Source organism: Panthera onca, chromosome D3 (assembly GCF_046562875.1).
Source record: "Panthera onca isolate mPanOnc1 chromosome D3, mPanOnc1 haplotype 2, whole genome shotgun sequence".
NCBI classification, from domain to species: Eukaryota; Metazoa; Chordata; class Mammalia; order Carnivora; family Felidae; genus Panthera; species Panthera onca.
This window is the reverse complement of record NC_138350.1, coordinates 72,943,617-72,968,121: the sequence shown is the minus strand read 5'-3', so window position 1 is coordinate 72,968,121 and position 24,505 is coordinate 72,943,617. Positions and strand designations below refer to the sequence as shown.

The window sequence follows — 24,505 nt, the reverse complement described above, 5'->3', positions numbered from 1 at the left end:
TCTATGTGGCCCTGAGGATATACTCTCTTTTCTCTAGAGGGGAGTTTACCAAATGCTACAGAGATGTATGGATGACTATCACACAGACAGACTTACCCATGCAAACTTTAATGTTCTCTGCATGGGTACTGTTCTCTGTACTTCTCCATGTAACAATCTTAAAAATGCCATGACAACCTATGACCCTGTGATTTGAACTTACTAATGAAAACCAACTTAATAGTCTAAAGACACTTTGGAAAGCTTAAAATAGTAGACAAAGTATCAGTGATATCACTTTGTAGGTGCTTTAAATAAAATAATGCTGTCAAACATAAAATGGACAGATGTTTAATATTTCCTCATTCATCTTTATTTGACTGGCTTATATTGGGCTCCAGAAGGAACATCTTGAGATCTGGAATTCTCATAGCAAAAATTTCATTGTGTGAGTGATAGCCCATGGTTGGTTCTCATTGACTGACCTTGAAATTCTGCTTTCCATAACCACACTCTTGTCCTACAGGTTAAATTATAGACGCTACTCAAGGACCTATGTATAGCATCTGTGCATCAGTAAAACAGAACACATTTTCTGGAGGAAAGAAAGGTAGGGGTAATTTAAAACAAACAAACAAACAGAAAGTTTTCTTTAGTGTATTCTTTAGCATTTTGTTCTTTTAGGAAGGTTTTAATTTTCATTTTGATTCTTCTTAATGACTATTTATAATTAATGGATGTGAGCCTATATGGAAAATTCAAACCCAATTATAAATATAAATCAATATCAACTTGATCAAACTGCCTTTACTTAAGCTGACAATGTGTTTTTTGGAGCAATCGCATCTATTTTAAAAGATAAAAGTATCCATTTTTATGATTAAGGGATTCAGTGAAATAGAGATAAACCAAGAAGCTATTGAACTCTGAAGTTCAGCTTACTTACCCTGAAAATAAGGGATAAAAATTCTAACATAAGTCAGCTTTAACTCGATTTGTCTCTATTGATATATTATTCTCACATTCTTTATTATTCTCATATATTAAACCCACTTCTGAGGCAATGAATATTTTATTTGTCTAAATGGTTTTTTTTTTCTCAAAAGTCACATTTTTTGCCTGTTAGCTTCATTTTGTGGGAACGTTTGAAACTGTGTGGGGTTTTTTTTTCCTTTTATTTTCTTTACTTCTTATTACAAGAAATTTCAAACATATATACAATTTGAGGGAATAGTAGTATACCCCCATTTATTGATCAGCCAGCTTATAAATTACCAATATTCTTAGGTCTATACCCAAAAGAAATGCAAGCAGATATCCACACAAAAACTTGTACACAAATGCTCATAATAGTCCCGAACTGGAAACAACCCAAATGTCCATTAATGGGTGACTGCGTAAACAAAATGTGGCATGGCCACACAGTGGAATATCACTCAGTCACAGAAAGGATGAAGTATGAACACATGGTATGACATGGATGAACCTTGACAATATGCTAGATAGAAGAAGCCAGATGTAAAAGGTCACATAATCCGCAATTCAATACATATGTAATGTCCAGAATAGGCAAACTCATGGAGACAGAATTTCAGTTAGTGTTTGCCAGGGGATAGAGAGGAAGGATGGAGAGTGACTGCTGATGGGAAAGGGATAATGAAAATGTTCTGGATTTAGATAATAGTGGTAGCATATCTGTGAATGTGCTAGAAACCACTGAATTGTATATGTTATAAAAGGGTAGATTTTATGGTATATGAATTATACTCAGTGGAGTTGTTTTGAAAGCCCAACGAAGTAAGAATGTCATATTTTAATTTACAAATCTTATTTTAAATTGGGGTGCCTGGGTGGTTCTATTGGTTGAGCATCTGACTCTTGATTTTGGCTCAAGTCGTGATCCCAGGATCTTGGGATCAAGCCCTGCACTGGGCTCTGCACTGAGCGTGGAGCCTGCTCTCTCTCTCTCTCTCTCTCTCTCTCTCTCCCCCTCTGCCCCTATACCCTACTTGCGTGCTCTGTCTCTAAAAAAAAAAAAAATTTAAAAAGATTAATTTAATTAATTTTAAAATCTATTTATTTACATAAAACTTCTTTAATTTATTTTTAAAATAATTTTTTTAGCCGAGCTCCACTAGCCGGGTGTTAATTAATCCTTGTTTACAATAAAGTCACTTACTAGTAAGAATCATGTGTATTTGGATAATAACACCCTTCTGAATGGAAAGGGCCTGATATGCACTCTATGAGCCTAATTCTCACATTTACATTAATTTCTTATTTATAAAAATCTTCCTTATTTGACAGGGTCCTGCTAGCCAATCTACTGAGCAAATGTGCTCACAAACCAGGAATGAGTAATCGAGAATCCCTGGGACACAGCAGGGCAGACTGGTTGTCAGGAGTCTGTGAAACAGCACCGCAACACAAGTTGGGTGTGCAGAAAACCCAGTGGGTCCCAATGCTGGCTGAGCATCAATATTCCCTGGGGTGTTTACAAGTACAAACTCTTAAGGACTTTCCAGAAAGGCTCAATTGGAATCTCTGTAGGCAGGTCCTGGAACTCAGAATTTACATAATCCATTTCGGTATGACAGAAGAGCAGTCAGATTTGGAAACTGTTTTTCTCCCTCTTTTTTCACCTTGAGGTACACCTACAGGAAACTATTCCAGAAGTCTGAGACTCTTAACCTCCTTCAGCAACTCAGTCTAGAGTAGAAAAACCCATTGGTCAAGAAAAGAGTCCGTTTATCTAATTTGATCTTGTTACAGTTGAGAGCAATTTCCTCTTATTGATTGCCATCTGTAAAGCTTGGCACATAGCTAGCGGATTCCTTCTTCTGCTGATACACACCATTACATGCCCTCACCATACTTTTCTAGCTACATATCATTTTGTTCCCTCACATACTGTATAGACTGCTCCCCTGACAATTAGGAGTAGTCCTCAAAACATTATTTACTCACTCAAAACACATATACTACATGCACTGAAGACAATGCATAAATGTTTGAATTAAGTAACTTAAGCTTTACAAATGTTTTGGAAGATTTAGTATTTGACCTGAAAAGGTTTTATGTTTGTCTTCATAAGGGAGCCATAGGGCTTACTTTTTATTAGAGAGTCCTACTTTAAAAAACAATGCTTTTGTGGGTCCTTTTACCCAGGACTTTAACTAGGGGGAAAAATGTAAATTTCTTGAAATTCAGCAAAGACATTTCATGGAAAGAATCTTTGACCTATATCTCTTCCAGGACTGAGAAAAACCTTTGAGGCAATACAGCACATTAGGAAGTGTACAAACAGAGGTTGACATCTTCCCTGAAGCCATTCAGTGAGACCCAAAAATGGGTTTTCCCAACTTAATGGTTCTCAAACTTGGCTGCCTTTAAAACTCCATGATGACCACACCCTATTTCACGTAAATCTGACTTCTGATGGTGAGACAAAAGCATTAGTATTTTTTTAATGCTCTCCAGATGATTCCAATGTACAGTCAAGTTTGAGAACCACCACACCATCTGTTAGCACTGAGACTCCTCACTGCCAGTGAATGATTCCTAATTTGAACAGCACGTGTGACCCCTAGTTTCACACTATAGCTAACAGGAGAGCAGAGTGGACCCCATTCATGAAGACATATCATCTCCTGAGACAGTGGCTGGTTGGGAAGATGGTTCCTTTCCCACCATAGGTGCCTGCCTCAGTGGACCCACCAGCTGCAGCCAAGGGACAGTTGCTTTCCCTTATTACAAAAAGGGCACACCATCCTCTATGACAGCAGTCAATCTATATTTTTCCTTTGTAAAGTTATGTGACATATGGAAAACGTTGAGTGTATATATGTAAATTGAAGCTTCAACTCTTAATGTCTCCACACGGAAAAAAGATATGGGTTTAAGCTAAAGAGATGAGCATTTAATAAGATGTTTTCCTAAGTTTTCAGACACTGGCCTAATAATCTTGCAAAATTGTGATCATTTTCCAGCTGGCTGCTGATTTGATGAAGTCTTGCCAAACTTGTACTGCTTTGCTTCATTATCTGAGAAAGGGCATACTAATCAAAATATCTGCCCACAAATTCTGCGTCTCTGAAATGTGAGGAAGCCAAGTTAGATAACATCTATGGGCTCACATATCTATAAAAAAAGAATGAGTTTCATATTAACACAATTTTCTCACTTAAACCTAATGCTAGGTAACTCAGAACCATGTAGTTCCAAAAGTAAAAAAAAAGATTAAAAAATCCAAGGCTTCTTTAGGAAAAGAATGTTGGCTGGTTGTTGTTTTAAATTATATTTAACAGGAAGCATTTTATGAGCTTAATAAATGCTGAAACAGATTATATCTACAAAGAATGGAATTAGTCCAAAGAAAGTGCTTATTTATGTCAAACATTCTTTCTGTATTACGTACCTGGTTATGTTAATTGAAATTTCTAGATTAGAATTTTATTTCTGCAATGTGTATAAAACTTCCATGTGTATAAAGCTTCAATGTGTATAAAGTAGAAAATACAGAATGCTATTACATGTGGTTCTTAACCCTTATGTGGTTGGAAAGAAAACAAATAACTGTTAAGTCTTTATATCTGGTAAGTTATTTGAAATGAGCTCTACAACAGAAAATCTATGGCTCTAAATTTAAAAGGTATTCAGGGGAGAGTGAAAAGCTCAGATAGCCCCAAAAATAAATAATCCAGTTAAAAATGGGCGAAGGCATGAATAGACATTTTTCCAAAGACATACAGATGTCCAGCAGACACATGAAAAGATGCTCATCATCACTCATTATCAGGGAAATGCAACTGAAAACTACAATGAGATATCACCTGACACCTGTCAGAATGGCTAAAATTAACACAGGAAACAATAGGTATTGGCAAGGATACAGAGAAAGAGGAACCCTCTTACACTGTTGTTGGGAATGAAAACTGGTGCAGCCATTCTGGAAAAGAGTATGCAGTTTCCTCAAAAAGTTAAAAATAGAACCACCCTATGACCCAGAAATTGCATAACTAGGTATTTACCCAGTGGATACAAACATACCAATTCGAAGGGATACATGCACCTCAATTTCTATAGCAGCACTATCTCTGATAGCCCAGTTATGGAAAGAGCCCAAATGTCCATCGACTAAAGAATGGATAAAGAAGATGTGGTGTGTGTGTGTGTGTGCCATCAGAAAGAATGAAATCTTAACCATTTGCAAAGACACAGATGGAGCTCGAGAGTATTATGCTAAGCAAAATAAGTCAGAGAAAGACAAATACCATACGATTTCACTCATATCTGGAATTTAAGAAACAAAGCAAATAAACAGAGGGGGTGAAAAAGCGGCAAATCAAGAAACAGACTCTTAAGTATAGAGAACAAATGAGGGTTACTAGAGGGGAGGTAGGTGGGGGGATGGGTGAAATAAGTGATGGAGATTAAGGAGGGCATTTGTTGTGATGAGCACTGGGTGCTGTAAGTGATGCACCACTAAATTCCACACCCAAAGTTAATATTATACTCTATGTTAACTGACTGGAATTTAAATAAAAATTTGCAGGAAAAAAAAGAAAAATTCATAAAGAGATGCAGGAGTAGGGACAGAAATAACCAGGAGGGCTTCATGGAGGAGAGGAGATGTGGGCTGGACTCTGATGTGGGAAGGGAAGAGACAAAGACTGGGATGAGCAGGGTGCTCACGTCCTGGAGGCAGCAGGTATACCCCATGCCACTGGATACAGCAAACGTGCCTTAGGTGGAAGCAGAAGAAGCATTCTGGGGGCCTTGGCTGATCAAGTTGGATCCGCAGATCAAGTGTTGACCGTGATGGGATGTAGGACACAGCTGTTGGAGTCCACAGCCCTGTGTTTAGAAGTTCAGTTTCAGCCATTTAGCCACCATGTGGCCGTGCGCAAATTTCTTAACCCTGGATTGTTAGGGTCTGTACCTGCAGTTGGTTAAGTATGTAAAAATACCTGGCTTAACGCAGTCAGTCATCACAAATTCCCCTTCTACTCTTGCCAAGAACTAGAGAACTACAAAAAGAAAAAAAGCACTCTGACCAATGACACAGTATAACACGACCACAGTGTAATTCATCAATTCATGTAGGTTACTTTGTAACTTAAAATGAAGTCCCCCAATTTCTCAGAACAAAGGTGGTGTAGAAATTTCAGGAAAAAGGCACAGCTACATTTTAAAGAGCTGGTTTTACTTCTACTTGACAAAGCACGAGATTATTTCAGCTACTTTATCCCCTGCTGGAGCTCTGATTAAAAATACAATATGTCAACAATGACTAATTACGGCTTTAATAAGCCTATTGTTTACTTCTTGGCAGTAGCCTAATCAATTGACCACTGTTTTAAACCCACCTAGCATTTTCCGATATAAAACATTTATAATTTTGTCTTTGACAACTTTCACCCCCAGCTGCTCCCAGTGAGAAAAGAAAAGTCATCATTAGCACAAAGATGTTTACAGCTATGCCCCCCCCCCCCCCCCCCCCCCCCCGTCCCTGCTATTTAGGTGAATATTCAGGCCTCATCAGAGCAGAGTAACAGGCAACTTAGTGCCTTGTTCAGAGCCCAGCAGGACAGAGTAGTTCTCCATTCGATAATCCTCTTTAACTTTAGGACTGGTGAACATTTTTTGGATAATAACAATTTGGGGCTGAAAAAAGTCATGAAATATTCAACAGTGTGAGTGGTTTACCAAAATTATACTTATAAAAAGATTGCTACTCAGAATTCTGCATTCTGCGTTTGCCCATTTTTTTTTAACCGAGAAAGGGACTTTCATGTGGGAATATCCTCTCTTGCCTCTTCATATCCATAGTGACTGTTCTCACTGAGAAAGAATCATGACCTCAGCAAAGAAATGCCATGAGTTGGAGTTTTTTTTTATAAACTAAGAATTGTTACAAGACAGTTCTTATGAAATTAGCTTTGTCTAAGTTTCCCAGATTTGTTCTAAGATGAGAGGAAACCATGCAGCAAGCTGCAGGAACACAGATTGGGTTATGTGATCTCTGCAAAATCACCACCCTGGGTGCCCCCCCCCCACCCGCCCCCGCCCAAGGAAAAACATGATCACGTTTTCCATTACAGATTGACATTTTACTTTCTGGTATTTTTTAATGAAAGGACAAATATCATAATTCACTACATTAAGTCAAAATACGGAAAGGAAAATGTTAACATTTTAGTGGGAAAGATAATCACAGTGAGCTGTCACCAAGAATACATTTGCTATATCTGACACTTTCCAGTTTATGGAAGGTCTGTGTGTGTCTCAAAGAAATTTGGGGAAATCAATCTACTTCCATAACATCAAAGAATGCTCTTCCTCTAACATTTCTACCAAATTTTAAAAAGGAAAATCCAAATATCTTTCTTTACTGTCTTGTTTCCTGAGGTTCCAGTAAGAAGCAAAGGGTTTCTTTTAGCCAGCTATATTATTACGGCTAAAGTGAAAGTTTTCCTGCTGAACTCTGAGCCTATATGGGTAGGTATTATTATTATTACAATAAGAGGAAAAATTATGAAAGCTAAGTGCTTTGCATATTAAATTTCAGAAAGCTTCCAGTTACACTTAATAACAAAATAGAGAAGTTTCAGATTTGTTCTATCTTTATATTTCTGTTGACTTCATTAAGGTGAATATACCACTATATATGACTATTAGGGGGTTTATATTTCAGCATAAAGCTGGCTCTGCTCTTCTCTGATAATGTGACTCAGCAGCTAATCTTCTCACTTGTATTTACACAATGACAAACACAGACTAGCATTAAGTCCATTGTCTTTCCCCTAATTAAGCCAAGGGTGGGACTATAATATTATTCACCTTAAAATCCTTCAACATCATGTGAAAGAGTAGACTTTTCCTAGGGTCTAAAACAGAAACTAGTTTCATAAATCCAACTATAGGTAAGGTTTACTTATTGAAGAATCACAAAGATTAGCAAAAATATACTATATCTCATAGCAGATAGGTTTACATTGTCTTAAGCAAAACAAATGAGTAGGATAAAATACGAGGAATGAGTATAAGAATGCGGGCTGGAACATTTTTCTCCAGCATAACAACATTGACTGGGTTGCATCCGTTATTAATTATAAAGGATCAGCAGGGTCATAATGAGCACAAATGTATGCATGCACACATGCACACGCTTGTGCACGCACGCACGCGCACACACACACAGAGGCACACAAGCTCATCAAGCGTGAAAAGATCATGAGGGCTGTGCATACCACTCCCTAAAAGTCAGTCTTACATTTAACCTGATCTCGTCAGAAGATACGTCTGCTTTGAATGTTTATGGAGTAAGCCAGAAATATGTACAATTTACAATACAGATTACATAAAATCACATATTTGCATTTTTCAATACCCATAATTCAAAGCAGGAGAGTGAAGTCATCTTTTTTGTTGAGAGTTTGGTGCAATTTATCCAACATGAAAATCTCCTCTGTCTGTAAAGAGCATGCTGAATACTTTGGAAAGGATTCCTAGGTCTTCTCACCTGGAAGTAAGGTGGTACTGATTTCCTGGAAGGACAGAAGAGGACAGAGGAGGGAGATCTTTGCACAAGGAGCCAGTGGAATATTAAGGCACAGTCTGTCATCAGTCTTGTTAAATCAACCCTGACAGATTCCCCAGGTGAGGGCTTCAAGAGCCCAGGCATTAAATGTGACCCAGGGCGCTTCAAAGCTTCAAAGAAAAGATCAAAAAATTGCCTGGGGACCTGACATGTCAATGGCCTCTCTGATTCCTGCCTTTGATAAAAACTGGGACAGCAAACACATTTACAGAACCTCTGTATGTAGAACACTAAACCCAGAAGAAAGAAGAAATAAAGGAAGAAAATGGAAATATATATGAGATGATTTAGATACACTTAAAAAGCAACACTGAGGCATGAGGTGAAAATTTGAGAAAAGAATATGGGTTTTATAGTAAAAAATTGGCTTCACCACATATTTGAAGCACAGCTCCATTTATAAAGCAAGGATACTCATCTCCCCCAGGTTCATGCATTCACTCGCCCAACAAACATTTATTGGGCACCTATCATGTGCTGGGCACACAGAGTTTATTGCAGAAATTAAATGAAACGGCATAAAGTCTCCGCTATGTTACCAAGACAACTATAACGGATCAAGCCACCCCTTGTTCTCACCATAGGCCCAGTTGCCACTCCTATTCTGTTAACAGTGGCCCCCTTCACTCTTGAAAAGGTCTCCATTTGAACCAACCGCATGGTCACTACAGCTAATAAGAGTCTCCTAAATTGTCTTCACGCCTCCAGCTTTGCCTCTCCCCCATCCTTCTCCATATAACAAGCAAATTTTCCCTCAAATTATAGTCAGACAACATCATTTTCCTGCTTCACATTTTCCAATGGTATTCATCAAACTGAAAATAAAACCCAGAGTTCTTTTTCCTGCCTTACAATGCTGTATGACCTGGATGACTGTTCTCTATTCTCTCTTCTTTCAAGGAGCCACATTTCATCCTGTCTTAGGGTCTTTGCACTGGCTGTTTCTTCTGCCTATACCCTTCCCCACCCCTGTCTCACAAACCGATCTCTTACTATCATTCGGTTCTCAGTTTAAATGCTGCCTCTTCAGAGGGATCTTGTAGGGCCCCCAAAACTAAAGCAGGCTCCCATTCACTTTCTGTGGCATCACTCTATTTTAATTTTTTTTTCTAGCCCTTCTTCCCAGCTGGTATCTGTCTTCTTGTTTATTATCACTCACTTTCCCATCTAGATTGCAAGCTCTGCGTGGGGAGAATCTGTGCATGCTTTGTTCACTTCGGAGCCTGGCTAAAAATAGGTGTTCAACAAATGTATGCTGGAGACACGAATAAATGCCCTGTTAGATCTAATTTGTGTGGTTCTGTAATAAAGACAGCTGGTCTTAGAGAACTTTGGGTTGTGCAATAAAAACCCTGAACACTCTGTATAAGAAACAGTGTCTTTACCATCAGAGTTACCTTACATGTTGAATCAAAGAAGAAACAAATCTAAAACTCATAAGTACAAAGCTATAAAATTAAAGAACCCTGTGGGTGAGTATATAGTTTCCAACTCTACTAATAGTGGTTTTTAAGATACCAAAGGCCTTAATACCTACCTCTGCTTCCTTGGTTTCAGACAATGTCCAGTTAAAATACATAAGATTTTGAAGAGATGATAGAAAGGGCTTTATTTAAGTGCTTTAGGGTAAGATTACTGAAGAGGGAACGTTTTTTGGGATCCTGGACCAAGCCCAACGTGTGTGTGTGTGTGTGTGTGTGTGTGTGTGTGTGTGTGTAGGTTTCCCCATACCGACAAGCAATTCTCTGACACCAGTAGGGTATCTGAGAATTCAACTCGATTCTGACATTATACCTAGATTCCACAGGTAAAGAGCTCAGCCCCACTAGATAGTCCTCTACTTCCGACACCAACTGAAAGCCAAGGTTACCTGTGCTTCTAACTGCCCAGCTACAAACTGGAGGTTCCAATGACCACCCCCTCCCCAGTACAGATGCCAATTGCAAGCTCTCATTGTTACCTGTAGTTCCAGCCAAGTGGCTATAACCCACAATGCCTTCCTTAAGTTTTATTAATTTGCTCAAACAACTCGGGAAACTTGTTTACTCACTAGATTACTGATTTATTACAAAGATTATTGAAGGTTACACATCAATAGTAGGATGAAGAGAGATACATAGGGCACGGCAGCAAGCAAAGAAGCTTCTGTCCTCATGGAGTTGGGGCCTGACATGGTGGCATGTGGAAATGTTCTGGCTCCCCAACCTGGAAACCCTCTGAACCCTCTCCTTTTTGGGTTTTTATGAAGGCCTCATTACTTAGGCATATTAACTCATTGGCCAGTGGTGATTGATTCAGCCTCCAGCTCTTCTCCCCTACCCTGAAATCAGTAGGTGAGACTGAAAGTTCCAACCTTCTATCCATGGTTTGATCCCCTGGCAATAAACCCTCATCCCTTGACACTTTCCAAAAGTCACTTCATTAACATATACCCAGTTGTAATGGAAGGGAGTTTGTTATGAATACCAAGACCCCCATGTCACCTTGATGGCTCTGAAACTAGGACAGGAACTGAGAAGTAGAGACCAAATATTATGCCAAAAGATGCTCCATTGTTCTTATCCCTCAGGAAAGTCCAAGGGGTTTGGGAGCTGTGAGCCAGGAACTGCAGAGGAAGCCCAAATATATCTGAGAAATATATTTTGGTCATCTGAATAATCAGATATATATATTTCTTACAAATCACAATATCACAGAATCTCATGCAAGAAAATTTGGGCTCAGATCCTCATTTCTACAATCTCATATGTAAAGATTTTTTGTTTGCTTGTTTTGAGAGAGAGACAGAGAGAGAGCGAAAAAGAGATCATGCACACGGGGAGAGGGGCAGAAGAAGAGAGAAAATCTTAAGCAGGCCCCACACCCAGCACTGAGCCAGACTCACAGGGCTCAATCCTACAGACCATGAGATCATTACCTGAGCTCAAATCAAAAGTCAGGGGTTAAGCCACTGAGCCACCACTCAGGAGCCCCTGATCTGTAAAGTTCTTAATGATGCAACACATTATTTAAGATCTCACACGTTCACGATACACAATAAAAAATCTGTACTTCAAGAGAAAAAAATCATATTTTAAATGTAAAAAAATGGCTACTATTTCAAGAAGCCTGAAGAAAACATCACTATAGAATGCAAATACCTTACACTACATGTCACCTGAAGGAGGAAGTTTGCTACTGAGTAACCGTTTGCTACTGTTTTTACCGTGGACTTGATTCTTAGAGGATATAAACTAATTGCTCAGTAAGAAACTGGAATCTGGAGGCAGGTCCGCCTGTGAACAAATTTCAGCTGTGTTGAATTCTCAGAACCTATATTATAAAGATTTTTAAGGAGGATTACAAAGTCTTTTACTCAATTCACCGGCTTTATTTTTCTGCCTCTACATGTTTTTTTAAAGGTTATGGTTAACCTTCGCTTCTGTGGTACAAAGGCAAACTTCCAGAAAACCTCTTATGTTTTCCCATATATATTTTGTGACAGTTGTTCTGTAACAGTAGCATCTGTAGACAGTGTTTTTGAGGTGTACTGAAAGACCTTCCCGAACCCCACATCTGCCCAGCCATGAAATCCAGCCCTCATGAAATCCTTAGGAAACAGATACTCCAGAGGATCTAGTGGAAGGATGTTAACAACTGTATTAGAGCAAGAAATCACCAAGGAGGTAATATATTAACTAGTTCACTCATTAGTATTCATTAGGTCGACTCACTAAACTCACTACCTCCCACAGTCACCTAAACTAAGTCTTCCAAGGCATGATTCCCCCCGCCCCCTGCAAAGGCAAGTTTTGATTAGTAGAGGACCTGGTAAAAAGAGACAGAGCATATTGTGTTGAATGACTAATGAAAAGGAGGTAAAGGCAGAATAAGGCATATTTGTATTAATGAAATTCCTGAATGGGAAAACAGAGAAGAAATTTAGCAAAATAAGGTCAATGGGCTGATGGCAAGTGGGCAGGGCTGGGGTATAAAGCCATGCTCCTCTCTCTGCTCAGAATTTTATTTCCATCTGGCCCTAAACATGCCAAACCATTCTAAATATCTGTATTGTAACGGTTGAGCTCTTCGGATTCTAAAAGCTATTATAAATAATTAACTTAAGAAAACCACTCTGCCCTTTACCAGTGGCATTTAATTGAATCAATGATAATCTGTACTTTTGCTAATACATTAAGTCTGAAGCTACGTATTGAAACAAGATGCAATAAAATGGTGAGGAGTAAGGGGAAATTCCAAATTATTCAGCCAGAATTTATAATGACACACTTGTATTACTGGATTCTAGATGTAAAAGAAGCAACAGGCAAAAGGCTACCAAAAAATTCAAATGAGTGGTCTGAAGAAAGATAAAGGGAGGTGAAAACATTAGAATGAGATAATAAAAGACCTGGGCTGGACAAAGGGGAATTGTAGAAACTCCAACAAGAGTTGTATGTCATTCTGAGGTTATAAAGCTAGTCCTTCAGGGGCACCTGAGTGGCTCAGTCAGTTAAGCATCAGACTCTTGGTTTCGGCTCAGCTCACATTCTCATGGTCAGTGAGTTTGAGCCCTGCATTAGGGTCTGTGCTGACAGCGTGGAGCCTGCTTGGGATTCTCTCTCTCTCCCTCTCTTTACCCCTCCCCCCACTCATGCTGTCTCTGTCTCCCTCAAAATAAATAAATAAACTTAAAAAAAAAAAACAAGTACGTAGGAGCACCTGTGTGGCTCAGTCGGTTGAGCGTCCGACTTTGGCTCAGGTCATGATTTCACAGCTCGTGAGTTCAAGCCCCACATCAGGCTCTGTGCTGACAGCTCGGAGCCTGGAGCCTGCTTCAGATTCTGTGCCTCCCTCTCTCTTCCCCAACCCACTCGCATTCTGTCTCTGTCTCTCTCGAAAAAAAAAAACATTAAAAAAATTAAAAAAAAAAAAACAAGTAAAGGTTAGTCTGTCCACCTAGAGCAGGTGCATTACCAGTAATGCACAGAAAGGTAACCCACTATGTAGCAAAGGACACATGATCATCATGCTTCTAAAAAAGACAAAATCAAGATATTTCAGATCAATTCATAAAGTTACCAAAATACTAAGAGAATTAATAAGACATTAAAAAGTTGACTTGGTTTCGATTTTCTTCCCTTCTTTTATAGTCTTTGTAGAAAACTTCACTTATAATTTCTTTGTTGCTGGCACAGCATTATTCTTTGGATGCTGGGCCAAAACCCAATTCCAAACTATTGGAATCACTCAAATTATGGTTTCATGGATTTCTTTTTCTTCTTCTTCTTCTTCTTCTTCTTCTTCTTCTTCTTCTTCTTCTTCTTCTTCTTCTCCTCCTCCTCCTCCTCCTCCTCCTCCTCCTCCTCCTCCTCCTCCTCCTCTTCCTCCTCTTCCTCTTCTTCTTGTTCCTCTCCTCCTTCTCCTCCTCCTCCTCCTTCTTCTTTCTCTTCTGTTTTTTTAAGCATCCGCACTTGCCCCGGACTGTCAGGCAGCAAGTGCCCTCTGAACTTCACTGAACCTTAAGGAATTCTCTCTCATCTACTTTTTGTTAAATGTCAAGATTTCAAGGTTGATTGGTCTTCTAAAGATGCTTCTGGATGAGTTGAAATGATCAAAATTCAGAGAACTTAATACCTCAGTGCAGCTCTGTAGTCTTGGAGTCCATGATAATTGTGCTTGGGTCCAGCTGCACTGATTTCCCTGCACTGCCCAACTACCCAGAACACAGTATATGCTCAGGTGTTTTGTTTTGTTTTTTTGATGTTTGTTTATTTATTTTGAGAGACAGAGAGTGCTAGTGGAGGAGAGGGGAAGAGAGAGAAAGAGAATCCCAAGCAGGATGCATGCTCAGCATGGAGCCTGATGTGGGGCTCGATTCCACAACCCTGGGATCATGAGCAGAAATCAACAAGTGTCTGACACTTAAAGGACAGAGCCACTCAGGCACACCAGCATACACTCAGGTTTAAATTTTTTAAGTTTATTTATTGAGAGAGAGAGAGCACACAAGCAGGGGAGGGGCAGTGAGAAGGAGAGACAGAATCCCAAGCAGCCTCCATCAGCACAGAGCTGGATGCGGGGCTCAAACTCACAAACTGTCAGATCATGACCTGAACTGAAATCAAGAGTCTGACACTTAACCGACCGTGCCACCCAGGTGCCCCCATGTTCAGTTTTAAAAGAGAATGTCAGGACAGCGCAGCAAACATTTGCTGAACGTCAACTATATGCAAGAGACTTTTCTAAGTGCTGTAAACACAGAGACACACACGAGTAGCTAAGCTGGGAACAGAATTTGGTTTCATCTCTCCTCCCTGGATCTGTCCCTCAAAAGATATCATTATCATGAAAAGATCTTGAAACAGATACTCACATTGTGTCCTCTGTGACAGTAACTAGAATGGTTTTGTGGTCTGTCTCTACATCATGCATTCCATAAAACACATCTACAAAGGGGGAGAAAGAAAATATTTGGGATATGCGGGAGTAGACATCCACCCCTCGTTTCAATTCAGTCCTTTCATTTACACATGAAGACATGGGTATGATATACACACACTTCAAGCAGAATAAGATTTCTTAGCAAGAAACACTGCTTCCTTTCCCCCTAAGTCACATAATTATGTCTGTTCAAGTCTTTTTCATAAGCCCTTCATGCTCAGGTGACTCAAGGCAGATGAACCAACAAGCACAAAATCCAGAACTACCTTGTAAAGGATTTATAGTGATGAAAGAAACTTGAACCCCAAGGAATTTTACCTGTTCAGTTTCTCTCAGCTGGTTCTCTCTAGAAGGCATTTTAGCGGAGATAGTTGTCCGCTGAGAAACAGAAACAGCTGTTCTGAATTGTTTTCCAAATTAAAGATTGGCATTTCTGAATAGTGTTAAGAAAAGTGGAATCTCAAAGTTAGGTCAGATTGAGATGTGACCCTAACAAGACTTTGGGGTCAGACATGGCTCAAATTCCTTTCCTCTAATTACCAGCTGTGTAGTTTGAATAATTATTTAACCTGGCTCTCACATCCCTCCTGTGGAAATGGGGTCATACAGTATGTGTAAAGCACCTGGTTAGCCAATGGGGAGACACTGAGTAGGTGAAAATGATCTCGGTATAAAGCACTATCAGCAACAATTTCTTTGGAATCTTTGCATTTCTTTGTAATTACTGTGGCAATTGCAAACATTAATAATATTTCTCATTTTGTGACTGCGGTAAAGGACTCTGGAATGCCTTGGGCCCTATGAAAAAGTGAAAATACAGCATAAAATGTAATGTTCTAAAGAGTTTACCATTTAAGAACTGCTTTGTGAATGATCACCAAAATATACTAGGTAAAGACACGTGTATGTAGTATGTATTTATCAAAACTCATTGAACTGTATACTTGAAATGGGTGCATTTTTCACTGTGGGGTAAATTATCCCTCAGTCGAAGACAATCACTGGGGGGAAAAAAGGTGCTGTTGCCTGAGTACAATCCTGAATGATGTTGATGAACTATTCTGGAGTGTGTGATTTGGAGGCAGAGACTTCTAAAACCATCTCAGAGGGTTCTAATGTGAGAAAAAATAAAAAATAAAAAGACAAATAAGCTGCTAAACAGCATGATGAGTAAAGAGTGTGCCAGAGTTAGCAAATACTATTCAGGACACTCAGTTAAATTGGAATTTGGAATTAAAAAATAATGTTTTAGTAGTGTAAGTGCATCACAAATACTGTACATTTAACTGGATGTCATGTGTCTCATCCGGCAACTGAACAGTATGATAAATTTGGTGCAAAAAAAAAAGGAGAAAGAAGAAAATATGTATCCAAGTGTTTAATTAGACATGTATAAAATGGATTTTGAAGTTTTGCTTCTGGGAGGGGGAACTAGATAGGAGGCAAGGAAGGGAAGGATACTTTTCACTGTACACTTTTTGTGCCTTTTAAATTCTGAACCATATGAAAGTGTTACATATTTTTAAAACAAATAGAATTATAAAAATTAAAAATAATTTCTAAGGGGAGCAAAGAATCAATATAGGGAGACATAACCAATACATATGATACACTTAGAAAACAAAAGTGATAGGAATCTGTCAAAACACTTTATTCTATTCGACTCTGGTTTTTCAGTGTAGGCATAAATAGAATTCATAGTAACAATCACTTGTTGAGTTGCCAGATTATAATTGGAATTAATATTAGCAGCCTCCTGTTGAGTTGCTGTTACGCTAAGCACTTTACATACTTTAGCTAATTTAATCCTCAGAATAACCCTCGGGGGTTTTGCAAAGGAAAAGGCTGAAACTCAGAAAGGTTAATTAATTTGCCCAAATCACACAACAAATGATTGGCAGCCCTGGGGTTTGAATCCAGGTCGGTCAGAATCCACAGCTTGTTGCTTTTAAACACAAGACAATTACTGTACTGTCTTCCAGCATGTTGATTCCCAAAGTCAGGAAATTTGCAGTTGGACATGAAAATCAATGCAAAAAGGAAGGGCAATGAATGCACACTTCATATATCAGCATGAGGCACCAAGCTACGAAACACAACACCCTGGGAACTATTTCCTTTTTTAAGTAAATATACGGTTACACCTCACTTCAGGCAATGCTTGTGGTCCTGGACAGTCGTTTATAAATGAGATTTATGCAAATGCAATCATATTTAGAGTAAAACTGGAAGTCTGCTTTTTAAACAAAGTGTGTAAAATATGACTGAACTCAATTCCGTTGCTTTGGGGCAGGGCACAAAATCGGATAGCCTAAGAGTTTGCTAATCGTCCTTCAGAGTTGGGGTATTAATATAAAACATGACTGACAGTTTACGTGTGGAGAGGCTACTTCGCTAAATTACAAAGGATTTAGTCAGTTAAATTAAATTTCTAACTTGAGGCTACCGTTAGCTAATTTAGTGCTCAGAAAGCATGAGTATGGGGCGCCTGGGTGGCTCAGTTGGTTGAGCGTCCGACTTCAGCTCAGGCCACGACCTCACGGTTCACGAGGTCAAGCCCTGCATCAGGCTCTGTGCTGACGGCTCAGAGCCTGGAGCCTGATTCGGATTCTGTGTCTCTCTCTCTCTCTCTGCCCCTCCCCCACTTGTACTCTATCTCTTTCTCAAAAATAAATAAAAACATTAAAAATTTTTTTAAAAAAGCATGAGCAAATATTTATTATGGAGAAGCAGAACGCCACTTATCAAACTCGTACTTTTATCATAGCTTATCAGAGACAGGAATATGCTAGAGGACTAGTTTTCTATTGTGAATTGTTTTTACGAAATTTCCCCCAAATCTATTCTGAACACATCTTACACATTCCCATGATCTGCCTTGTTTAGATGGCAATGTGTAGGAAGTGGGGGAGAAACGGGTTTATCTGTTAGAATTGATGATCAAAGGCAAATTAATACTTCAAGAGTCTTTAAAATTAGTAATTTTATAAACAGTTGACCAAAAGCTATCCTTCTTAAGATGAGAGCCACAGACTTGCCAGGATTTCTGTCAGAGGTTGGGATGGGCATGGTGTAAGGCAGGTAACTGTCCCCTCCAGCCCAAGGGCAACCAGAGCATCGCCCTGAGGTTAAGGCAACACTTGACTTCCCCATGTTCAAACTTTGCACTTTCCATATTACATCAACTCTTCTGAGCACCCAGTATTATGATTCTTAATTCAGAAAAAATCAACTCAGGAATGATCATTCAAAGCCGTATCCAGAGATGTTGTTGGCCAGGCAATAGCTCCATTTGTCAATGTTGGTTGCCATCTCGGTAGAGCAGTATTTGTGCCATCATCTAATATTCTATTTTCCTCTTTATTCCCCATAAATGGGAGCACTTTCTTTGAAAGAACAAAATGAAAGAATGTGTATAAAATGCTAGATCTACACCATCAACGATTTTATCTAAATAGCTATGAGTAATTGAAGATTTCATATTACTTTCAGTTCCCTGGAAACAGACAGCTTTCCACCTCCTCAACCCTTACCACCCCATACCATACTGTGAAATTTATTTATTTTTTACATTTATACATATTTGATTCGGTACATCTTTTCCAGAATGCATTACATTCTGGTAAGGGACTGCCAGTACTTAACCCGCATAAAACTCGTGTTATTTCCAATAAATCAAATTGTTTCTCCATTTGATTATATTTGTTATATGTAATTGAATCAATGGGTTTTTTTTTGTTTACTCTTCTTCATTTTAAAAAGAGGGAAATTGAATTGTTTACATCATTTATAAACTATGATGGTTAAAAAAATGTTTTCCTTCAGTTTTCCAAACCTCTTGTTTCTCCCCCCTGTAAGTCAACAGCCTATTCTTACCTAAATGTGTCCTTACCTAGAGTCTGGGGAAATACATGTATGTTTATTTATAAATAAGTTTTATTTTAACATTTCTTTACTCACTATTTGAGCCTATACCTTATAACTCTCTCCAAATCTTATCAGAAAAGTCTTAGCACCAGTGGTAAGATGAATTAGTAAGTAAAAGTGAGCACCGATATTTAAAAAAGACAGGCTTACAAGGCCAGTTTCAGGTATATCTAACCTCGTAATCAACGTGATATTTCTAATTAACATCGTGTTCTTAGCTGGAGTAGTCTAGGATGGGTTGGAGGCCATAGCCTTCAACATTTCCAAGTTGACTCTCTAATCCACAGGTAAATAAATACATATTGTTCTCTTTCTACAGTGATTTTAGAAGCACAAAAACAACATCCTGCTCAAACATACCTCTTCCTCCAATTTACTAGGAAACCGGGTAATTCTGCCATTACAAGAATTTTATCTGAACTTCTTAAAAAATGTAAATGTCAGCAAAACATGTGTGATAGTACCACATCCCAGTAACACACAGAACTTTAGATCCCCAGGGAAATCCTTCAGAGAACGAGATAGGATTAGTGTCTCAGACTTTCTTATTGCCAATATAAAAGCAATCATATAAAATCTATTTCTACATTATTTACAAAACTACAATTAAAAACATTATCCATAATGGGCTTTGTGCAGTAAAGTTACTATTAGAACAATGATAGAAAAAGACACGTGTCTCTCCCAATAAACTGATACACTTTCTTTAATCCAATAAGAAAAGCTATGGTACTCATTGTTTGCGTTTGTTTCTGTTACCTCGAAGATCAGAATTCAGTTTTTTTTCCTTAATGTTTAAATGATCAAAGGTGCCCTGCTTAAACTACCTTACCTCTCTCTACTTGTCAACTACAGAACTCTGTTCTTGTCTTTTCTATTCCTTTAGCTACTGCACTAAACTTTACTGCACTAAACTGTTCATTTAGTGCACTAAACTATTGCACTCCTTCTGTGGGAGGAAGTAAACCCAGCTGATTCTCATACTTCATGGTAGTTTTATTCTATAAAGTCACCGTAAATACTGATTTAGTGAACACTGAGCCATTTTTCCCAGGGGAAACACAGGATAAACTTCCTGTGAGCCTCTGGTCCCAATATTTCATCACCTGATCAATTTAAACCTCATTTTATGTGTATTTCTGTTAAGGACACCTTACTTAATATTACTGTTGATTCATAAACATTGAACTCAGGACCAATAGCACTATAACTCATGCCTGGGTGAAGCTTATCTGATGCATATATTTTCTTCATAAGGCACATTACAGCCTCCCTGCACTTAAGAGCACTAATCACTTCAGTAATATGCTCGGGGCACATTGTAAACAGAAAAACTACTACCTAAAAGCACAAAAATGGGGAAAATATGGCACTAAATAAACTGTGAAAAGGACACTTGTTTACAGTATGAGAAACTGAAAGGTAGGAAACTGAAACAAGAAAGTAGAGTGTCCACTCGTTTGACCTCAGCTGGGAACAAGCACATCAGGAGACTCAAAATTTTCCCCATGTCTATTCATGCTTGTGAACGACTACAAAAAACACCGGGAGTATTGACGTCTTGGAGTTAAAAATAAATCTCAGCCAGCGGGAAAATGCACAAATAGACAACTGGCAAATTGTGAGGATTGGTTATATGACTTCCCCAAATTAACACTATTATATTTTGGCCAATTAGCGCATTAGACACTATTAGAATATCAGATTATGGAGTAGAAAGGAGGGGCCTGAGAGAATGGGGACCAGGGACAGGTACACTTTGATTATCTTGTGGGAATGAGAGAAAGGTTAGAGCAAAGGCAGGAGGAGCAGATCCCAGGGGAGCAGCCAGGGAGCCCCACGAGGGACTCAGGTCCCTGAGACAAGGATAGGAGAAGCATGGTGAGCCTGAAATGAACATAGCATTAACCTATTTCACAACTGTACTTTTTTCCTATCGCAGTGACCCTTTTATTATATCCATAATTGCTTAACTAGGGGAAGTCATGGGGACTTCTTTTCTTCCCCAATATATTCCTACCCCAAACTTAGAAAAATGTGTCAGGCCATATGACCAAGTATTGTAATGCGAATATGTCTGAGGGAAAAGAGGCCTAATACATAATGTGCTGATTTGGGCCAAATTGTTAGTTAAAGTTGGAATACCTGGTTCTCAGGGGGAGACTCCACTTTCTAGTTGATATTAGAACAGCCACTCCCATCTTCCCCAATGACACCAGTATAAAGACACACACACACATACACACACACTAGGCAAAAACTGGTAGAAAGGCAGGTTGGGAAAGTTCCTTGTGAATTTTGTAGGACTAGCAATAAAGCATATCAGTCTGTCCAATGAGGATGCTGCACACAGTAGGTCCTCCAGGGATCAACTATGTTAGAAGTATCTCTAAATTAAAACTAATTAGCTCACGAAGTGAAAATTCAGTCTGGTTTTCCATCTCTACTTGGCTTATCACCAACAGTAATAAACCCTCTTGGATCTTTCATTCACTGAAAAAATTACTGGGAATATTCGCACCAGCCAGCCCTGTAGATATTTCAACTGCAGCCATCTGTCATGGTTTATGACTAAGTCAGTGTCTTTTTCTGTAAGGTTATTTCTTGTGCAAAATATTGATATATATTAAACCTATATTTGTACCTGGGTTTTCTTCATGAACTTGGCTTGGTTCTTGCAGTCACACCCTTGTTATTTCAGACCCAACCCTGATTATTATGACACTGCAGCCATCGCCCGGCTTTCCTTCTAGTTCTGTGGGACTTGCACTTCCTGTCCTTCATTTGGACTGTGGCCCTAAACCTATTTGGATGGGCAATTTACATACAGATTCCAGCATATGAGGGATGGTTGCTCTAATAGTCACAGTTTTAAAAACTATTTTAATCTTGATTATCTGAAAAGGAAGAAACGTGGATAGCTCCAGTTTGGTCAATGTTTATAGACTTTGAAGAAACATTTCAAGGAAGACTTCATCATTTACAACATTTACATTTCAGAAGAACAGAAATAATAGAAATGGAAATAATAGACATGTCGTTACCGTACGGTATTTTAACATGTTGGAATCAAGTACACTGAGCTGAAGCTTAGGATGCGTCTGATTTCCAAATAAGCCATTTTTTTCTGCTTTTTTGCAAGGTAGTTTAACATTGGTCCCCTGGCTCTGCTGATATGCAGCAGGCACACCACTGTGGCTTCAGTGTTCCTATTATTCTTCCTGGTCAGCAGGTGTCATGCTAGCTGTTCAATGTGTTCAGCATTATACCTAGTCCCTGGGGAACCAGGAGAGGACACAAGAGAGTGAGTATGACTACATCCCTGATGCTATTTTTAAAACTACTTCACGTGCAAGTTCTCTTATCAGAAGCACATTTTTAATATAAGGTAGCTTAGAGGCACGTGGGTGGCTCAGTCAGTTAAGCGTCCTACTCTTAATATTTGACTCAGGTCATGATCTCATGGTTCCTTGAGTTCAAGTCCCGTGTCTTGATATTCTCTCTCTTTCCCTCTCTCTCTTCCTCTCCTCTGCTCACTCTCTCTGTGTCTCAAAAATAAATAAGTAAACTTAAAAAAAAATTTAATTAAGGTAATTTAGCACTACTAAAACAAATTTCCTTAAAAAACTGAAATTATAGGTATACTATTACCACAAAGCTTTAATAAATATGAAATACAAAATATTTAAATATATTAAATAAATATATTAAATACTAAATAGGAATATTAAAATATAAAATATTTAAACACTGTACATGGTGCTAATTTATTTTAGTGCCTTTCTGAACCTCAATCATCAGAAAAACCTGTAGCACAAATTCCGGGCAGATTAAGCTACTTGCTGACATAATCCCCAGGGACAAATGGTGTAAGTAAATCTGAGGGGCAGTGATCGACTTTATAGAGGTTTACAGTGTCTGTTCATTACAATATAACACAAAAGCATGAATCGAAGATATTAACAACAAATATTTTTGCCTGAAACTAGCAAATCGAAGGTAAAATTGTTGCAGCAAACCCCCAGACTAAGAATATATTTTAAATAGGCATTTTTCTCTTAAAAGCAAAAGATAAAACCTAACAGCGATAAATATCTTAAACTATATTGTGATCAGTGGTTGGATTTCGGCTTGGACCCATACCATAGGAAAAAGAATTTCTACCTATTCTATTTCTATGCTCCCAATGGTTATTTTCTTTGTCTTTATTGGTATTATCATCTAAGCTTAGATGGATTTGGACTGTCCTCATAAATCACATTATACCTAAAAATTAGTTGAAAGTAGCTATCTAAATTTCCATTCAAACATAAAGTTTTATAGACCTATTTTTCTGAAAAATAGTTCAAAAACTCATGTCATTAAGAAGAGACTGGAAACGAATTCAGTGCACTTGATAAAGTGTTCTAGTAGTTCTGCCAAAAAAAAAAAAAAAAAAAATCCCATAAAATCCTTCTAAATTCCTGTAGTTATCTGACCTAGGTTTTTCTTACGGCAGAATAAATGGAAGACTGCCGGCATAATCCTTTCTACGACAAGTGGGTCAACAACTTCCGTGTCAGTTTTCTAAATTTCACTGACTTGAAATTATTATTTGGAGATAAGCCAAGTACGGATAGAACACCAAGTCCAAATTTTCCCACGATGAACTAATTATAGTTTACTTTAAGGCTATTTCTTATATAGCTACCTTTTGCTACCAGGCATCTGACCTATCTTGTTGCTTGACCACACTTCCAAATGTGTTAATGTGGCAAATAAGGGATGCTGTTTTGCTTCCTATAATCAATAGGTGTATTTTTATCTCTAAGGAAAGTCAAACTGTTACGTTTGTGGTTCCTGTGAATTGTTTAAATCTTCAATTCTGAACCATTTTATTTTATGTAATAAGTCTGTTTTTCTAGACTGACAGGTTAGAAATTGGACTGAATAGTATACTAGCATCTATTTCTGTGGATAACAACTCAGAGGGCAGTAATGGTTTTAACGGTCACTCTAAAATTACCAAGATGCAATCAACCGAGAGATCTTTGGTATTACATACCTAAAACGTTGGCCATTTAGTTTGCAGGTGTGGGCCTGGACCTGTTTAGAGATTGTACAGCCGTTCACAAGCCTATCTCTTACACTAGCAGCTGGCTAAGTTTGGCTCATAAAAATGCTATCATTCCTGATGGAAAAATGCTTAGGCTGGTTAATCAATTACAATTACTTTAGTCTGCAGACTAACCACGGTGTCTGCCAGCTTACCACCTGAGTCTCCTTACATATATTTGTAATGTTTACCCATGAGACAGGAAACCAAGAACTTACTGTCAAGAATACATAATCGGAGTGTGCAGTCAGTTCAGCATCCGACTCCTAAGCATCTTGGCTCAGGTCATATTCTCAGCTCAGATCGTGATCTCACAGTTAGTGAGTTCAAGCCCTGCATCAGGCTCTGCGATGATGGTGCAGAGCCTGATTGGGATTCTGTCTCTCCTTCTCTCTGTCCTCCCCCACTTGTGCTCTTTCTCTCAAAAATAAATAAATAAACAAACAAATTTTTAAAGACTACACACTCAAGTGTTATGG

At 38.5% G+C, this 24,505-nt stretch overlaps 1 protein-coding gene across 4 annotated transcripts in view; it reads right to left on the bottom strand.

Annotated features, from left to right (window-relative positions):
- RAB27B (RAB27B, member RAS oncogene family) overlaps positions 1-24,505 on the bottom strand; it is a 146,415-nt gene that overhangs the window by 21,317 nt on the left and 100,593 nt on the right. The window contains exon 2 of one of the 4 annotated variants that reach the window (XM_060613899.3): positions 14,937-15,009. The exons of the other annotated variants lie outside the window; for them this stretch is intronic. Coding sequence (XP_060469882.1) covers positions 14,937-14,995 — 59 coding nt within the window. The 5' untranslated portion in view covers positions 14,996-15,009. The remainder of the gene's footprint in view (positions 1-14,936; positions 15,010-24,505) is intronic. 4 annotated transcript variants of the gene reach the window in all.